This window comes from Scatophagus argus, chromosome 10 (assembly GCF_020382885.2).
Source record: "Scatophagus argus isolate fScaArg1 chromosome 10, fScaArg1.pri, whole genome shotgun sequence".
NCBI classification, from domain to species: domain Eukaryota; kingdom Metazoa; phylum Chordata; class Actinopteri; family Scatophagidae; genus Scatophagus; species Scatophagus argus.
The window spans coordinates 12903490-12909908 of NC_058502.1; the positions used below are offsets into that span (position 1 = coordinate 12903490).

Genomic DNA, 6419 nt, shown 5'->3' on the forward strand with positions numbered 1-6419 from the left:
ATGCTTGTTATTTATTTTAATTTTATTAGTCAGTCTGTTGAGCTTAGAAGAAATATCGAATACTTTCTAATGATATGTCGGTTGAGTTGAACTTCTAAATGTCAGATTTAAAAACAAGATACATTTGGTGTGGCCTTTCTTATATAGATCGAAATATATTATATTGACAAAGTAAGCTCAGACTGCTTGCTTTGAGACAATAAACCAAATAGTCTGTTTCCTGACCCCTCCGTTGCTTGTTTTGTCTGTGTAGCGGTGCATGATGTTTTGTTACGCTCTTGCCAGCATGTTTCATATCTGACTTGTCTGACCCTGCACGTGCTGCATGCTGCAACTACAGCCGCCGCTTCAGAAAAGTTGAAATGCTGTGTAACATGTAAATAACAGCAGAATGCAATGATTTACGAATCCTTTTTTTTTTTGCAAACCCATATTCAACTGAATACAATGCAAACACAAGATATTTAAAGCTCAAAATTTTAGTTTATTTGTTTATATACACTCATCCTGAATTTGACGGCTGCAACATGTTCCAAAATCGTATTCTGGACTTCATAGTGCATCACTCATTTTCAGTGGCACTCTTTTACTATGAAGTCACACTGTTGTAATTTCAGGCACTGAACTGTTCTAATAAATAAATAAATCTTTAACAAGTCCTTTAAGTGGCCTTCCACTGTTTTTCAGTGGAAACTTCTTCAGTAAGACTATGATGATTATTCACTCTCTTTCTTTGCCTCCTTTTCAAGATACACTCAGAAGACAAATTTTAGCAAAAGGCAGAGAAAGTGAGAGATGAAGCTTTGGACATCCAACTTCTATCTTCATTTTTAGGCTAGATCTTTAAAACATTTGTAGGGCAGTGGGAGAACAGGGTAAGTCCAGTCCAAACCCCTTGTATGTAGGTAACCTTAAAAAAATGTAATCATGTGACCACAAATTGAGGAAGTATGGTTCACATTAGACAGTCCATCTCAGGCTCAAGCAGAGTGGTAAGGAAAGCCAAGCAGAAAAAAAAAGGCTTTTGTCATGTCAGGTGAATTCATCACAATACTACAAGTTAATACAATACAAGTTATCAGATATATCTTAGTGAAAATAGATAAGATTGATAGATAAGTTCGTATTACAAGTTAATTTAAGTGGAAGCTACAGAACAAGGTTAGATTTGAGTCACACTGTGAATGTGGGGCAAAACACACCAGTGATATTGGGGCAAGTTGAGCTCAGTTTAGCCTCCACAGGTTTAAATGAGCTACATATGTACACATTAACCTGTGTATTGTGTTCCTGTGAGTTTTGTTTTTTTATGCTGTGAAAAGTGAAATCAGGCAGTAACTTCTTTAAAAAGCAGAGAACTTTTAATTCAGTCATCAAGCGAGAATGGCATTGCTGAATTTATCCTGTCCACACTTTTTTAAATGAGTCATTATTATTATCACTGTTTTCATTTCCATGGGCACACAACAATCTGACATTTATATTTATATTTATACAGTTTTATTATTTAGTAAAATCACTAAATGTAAAAGTCACTCATGTAACCCCATTCTCTCCTACTGGTGAGATTAGTACAGTTACACTCTGCAGTAGTGATACAAAATAAGCATGCATTATGAATATTCAAGCAGGAGTTTATTAGTGTGCACTAACACAAATTTTCAGCAACAGGTTCGTGTCTTCTATCTCTAGGAGTGTAGAAATCCTCATACTAACCCGTCCCTCAGGACCAGCGGCCCAAACTGGGCCTTCCAAAGCTTCAGCTGGGCTACAAACAAACAGAGTCAGCAGGCGGGACCTCATCTGTTCCCAGCCGGCAACAGTGTGTGTGGTCGCTGCTCGAGTGCAGAGAAGGAAGCAAAGGAAAATCAGAAACTTGAGGAGGTCTGTAGCTCATCCAGTTCACATTGTTTATCTCAGTTTATATGTCAGGAAACCCAATCTGAGAGGATGTCTGTCTCATCCTTTAACAATCATTTTGCTAAAGTTCCAAGTGAACTCAAGCGGAAATATTATGCTCTGCTGATGTATCTCCCAGATAGACAGCATAAATGCATTTGAACCGTTTCTTATCACCAGGATGGCGCAGGCCAGCTGTCAAAGAGCAGCACCCCAGTGTGTCCGCTTCGCCACCAGAGGGGTGAAACCGGCGAGGGCAGGAAACTTCAGCATCACAGAGTGCTTAATATGGGGTTCAGTGTCCACAGAGACCCTGTCCACAACATAAAGAACTCCTCCATCACAGGGCAACCAAAGTCTCCTTTGGTGACAGACAAGACCCTTCCTCAGGAATCATTCATCTCTCAAGTGCCATTAAGAGTAACGCTCCACTTTATCTTCCTTAAATGTGAAATTATCTCTGTGGGGCCGATTGTGACTGATTGTGGCACATTATTGCTAATCTGTTTTCTGTTTCTTAACTCTGTTCTATTCAGGGCTTAAGTGCATAAATTCTTGCTCTTGTATTGTCATGAAACAATTTCCTCTTAGTTACAGATCAAAGTGTCTGGCCAGAGAGGTAGTTTGGGGATCAGTATTGCTGGTGGAAAGGGCTCTCTGCCTTACAAAAACCATGATGAGGTAAGTGCTGCAGAAGAGCCACACTGATGGTGCCATATTCAACTTCAACAAATTTCCCAACAGGAAAAAAAAAAGCTTTGAGCACAATTGTATTACAACTTTCATTCAGGTTAATGTTTTTATTTCCTTTCAGGGCATTTTTATTTCCAGAGTCATTAAAGGGGGTGCATCAGAAAAGGCAGGGGTCCATGTTGGAGATAGATTGCTGGAGGTAGGTGGGCGAATCATTATTCTCATATTTGTAATCTTTGTCCATAATTTCTTTTATTTTATAAATTGTGAAATATTTGGTTTGGAATTTTGTTTCACACTGGCATCATAATTAAACCCATATTGCTCCTTCCTGCTGGTGTTCCACTTATGACCAATGGAGGGCACCATAAGACCAGCAGAGGGCAGTCAGCTCAGACTTCTTTCAGTAATAAGCCTCTTTGAGGCTGGCAAATACAAAACAAATAAACAAACAAATAAATATTAAAAATCAATCTTCAGAGTCACACTTTGGTAGGTTTAAGCTGATTAGAAAAATCCCTATCAGTGTCTACAGTGGGAGCAGACATGCTATTTCCAGAGAGCGGATGCCACTACTTCACCTCTGACTCCTGCTCCTACTTTCACCAGTACTTAAAATATAATATGACCATGATCCATCCAGGTCAACGGGCTCACCATGCAGGGGGCGACCCACCACGAGGCGGTCAGAGCCCTCAGAAATGCTGGGAGCTGCATCAAGATGAAAGTGCTGAGAGAAAGGCTGCTGCCTCAAGAGGTGTGTGACCTGAATGAACCTCAGGATCCACAAGACGTGACGGGACGACAGCTGTACAGCCAGGATAGTGAAGGCCAGAGAGGCAAACAGCCAGTGATGGAGAGCACAGAAGACTGTTTGTCGAAGAAGATTGAGGTGGTCGTCTGCAATGGCAATAGCATTGTGAGTGGTTTACTCAAATCACAGCAGCACATAGAGAATTTCCCGCGTTGTTTTACAAAGTGCCACATGTGGATTTTAAAAAAGCGACACGGTCAGCCAGTCTTTTTCACTTCTTTTGTCTTTGTCTTCTTTCTTATCTTTTTATGTTCCAGTCTAATTTGGAGAGCGACCTGAGGACCTTGTCCGAACTGAAGGCAGAGGACTCGAGAATTGATTCGCTTCAAGGAGGGAAACAAACAATGGCAGTAAGTAGATATGTCATGCCTTATTAAGATATGCTTAATCACTGAAATAATCTTACTTTAGCCCCTCCCAAATTCAAAAATTCTTGCAAAACCAAACATTTGAAAATGACATGACCTGATTCATTTTTTATTTTGAGATTTCACCATATCACATGACATCTTGCTTATTTTCCTTCCCAATCCTGTTTCCTTCTCTGGCAATCATCTGACAGATCCCGCGGATCATCCTCACTCATCCCTCCACCTCAGATGAAGATGTGGAGCTCTTGACACAGAGCCCCAACAGAGAGCCGCTACATGACTTTGACATTCCTGACAGACTTGTCTGCTTTGACAGCGCTTTCTACCCACCTTGACCACCACGCACGGGATACACACAAGACTGACTGTTATTACCCAGAGCTTCTTCTTCTTTTTCTTCATTTTTTTTTTCTGCACTGAGGCATTTCCAGTAATGTTACTGTGGCAGATTAATGTGAAACAAACTGTTAATGTGTTTTTTACTGTCACTGCAAACCTTTTTTGTCTGTCAGATTAAATTGCTGCTAATAGTATTTCATGATATTAAAGTCATTTACAAGATGGACAACTTTAATAATTTATTTTTATTACCAAAACTACAGTTTTGCCTATGAAACTACATTGACCAAAGACTGTAAAGCATGAACAAAATGCTCTGCCAGACAAACATGTCATAATGTTATATACAATCAGTAAACACTGAATGCTTCTGGCTACCTCTACTTCAACACCACTGTGCTGTTGGTCTGTGGATGTGCTGGTAAACTGCGATATTGTGAAGCCCTCAAACTTTTTATAGTCTGAGCGAGATAAAATGCCTCAGGACCGAACAGAGTACCCAGCAGGGAGTCCGTGTCCTGCAGAGTCCTGAGACAGACGGAACTCTGCTTCACATGCTCACACACCTCCACTATAAGCTAAATTCAGACTGATGACATTATACACTCTGCTTTAAGGAAAGAAGAGACCAGACATCAAGCTGGAAGAATTCATCATCTTCCAAAGCCTAGAATTTGCAAACTATAAATGTCAATTGTTTGTTGTTCAGTTCTCAATAAAATGTAAATGTATTGTTGCAAGAGGCTTTCCTTTGTTCTGTTGGACAGTCAGATTCAAAGTGAAATATTGATGTGCAGAGTATAGAAACACCTGCACTGTATACTGCAATTCAGTAGTGGAGCTCTGCAAAAACAGAAAGAATTGTCTTTGACAGGGTGTCAGAGAGGTGTTGGTTTGACAAATATTTTTAGGTCATAATTTGGAGTATTGTATTGCACTGTATTGCCCCTGTGCTCCCATTATTGTGTCCTCCCCTTGAACGTTGCTGCTGACCACATAAAAACTGACACGACTACTTGTTTCATCAGTGATGTGGTGCAGTGATGACTGTCTGCTTAGTGATAATAATCTGGGGACGCAACCTGTTGGAAAGCACATCTAGTGTGCAAGATTCAATTCTGAGTCAATTACTAGCCGGTCAGTCTCATATTTCGAGACATCAGTCTTCGTCTGTCTCAAGAGATGTTCGTGTAAAGTCAGTAGGAGGACCTGAGTGGGATGAACATGCATTTGGATGACTCAGAGATAAAATGGGGACTGTGAGAACGATAGTGCAGTAATAACAAAACGTGCAAATATATAGCACATAATATTCATATGTAACATACATGCATGTGCACAAACACATGTAATTCCACTTTGAGGTTATTTACCGATTCAGTGTGTTAATTACATGCGCATTTGCACCAAAAACAAACAAAAAAAAAAAGAGCAAACAAATAAGAATCAAGGCTATATTCAATGCTGAACTGCCTTAATTAGAGAAGTATCTCCCCTGAGTCGTAGCTCCATTGGTGCTCACGAGTGGGTTGACACCAGACTAAATATAGTGTCACATGTTATACGACAGATATCAAAGCAAATATATTTTGACTCTCTGCCATTTCTACAGATTATTTATCAGGGGAAAGAGGATTGCAGTCATGTAATGCTTGAGGATATAATTTAAGAGTTGTTGCAATCAAAACAGTCCTCAAAAGGGTTAAAACATTTACATTTCAGCATTTCGCTTGTCAGCAGCATTTTACCCTGAATCCCTCTAAATTAATATCAAATCACAATGCTCTTTGAAGAAAATCAAAAAAGAGGAACAGGTGGCTGTCGTTCTCTTTGTCTCATTGTGATTTTCTCTGTGTGCGGCTGCTGCAGAGAAACCGGGGGAGGGACAGCGGGGTGGAAATAGACAAGAACAGCTGTGACAGGAATGAAGAATATAGTGTACTTAAAGGATTAGCATCCACTCCAGAGGTCTGCTTTCACTCACTGATACAGCAACAGAGAAGCCAATGCAGCGGCAAACAAACAAGTGAATGAATTTGTTTCAGGCTGCCTAATAAGTTATTAGTGGAAACACACTGCAATGTCTCTGTCACGTTCGTCAGCTGGCTGACAGGGGATTAGAGAATCTGGAAACTGAATTAACATAATATATTATTTATAAAAATATAAAAGTTGTCTTTTGTTTTTACAAATCTGTAATCTGTGCTGGATCAAATTCAAAAGTTTAGAGATCCCTCTATTCAGTTTTCTATTTGTTGTCGTTAGCAGTCTCAACACACTGCAAAAATTAAAAAAAATAAAAT

General features: G+C 39.6%; 1 protein-coding gene across 1 annotated transcript; it reads left to right on the plus strand.

Annotated features, from left to right (window-relative positions):
* The first annotated feature begins 139 nt into the window (after window positions 1-139).
* Window positions 140-4848, plus strand: LOC124065943 (discs large homolog 1-like protein). The gene is made up of 7 exons (XM_046401885.1): window positions 140-1884; window positions 2080-2319; window positions 2491-2580; window positions 2714-2791; window positions 3236-3511; window positions 3664-3756; window positions 3969-4848. Exons 2-7 carry the CDS (start codon window positions 2188-2190, stop codon window positions 4110-4112), a joined length of 813 nt encoding a protein of 270 aa, XP_046257841.1. The 5' UTR covers window positions 140-1884; window positions 2080-2187; the 3' UTR covers window positions 4113-4848.
* The last annotated feature ends 1571 nt before the right edge of the window (window positions 4849-6419 follow it).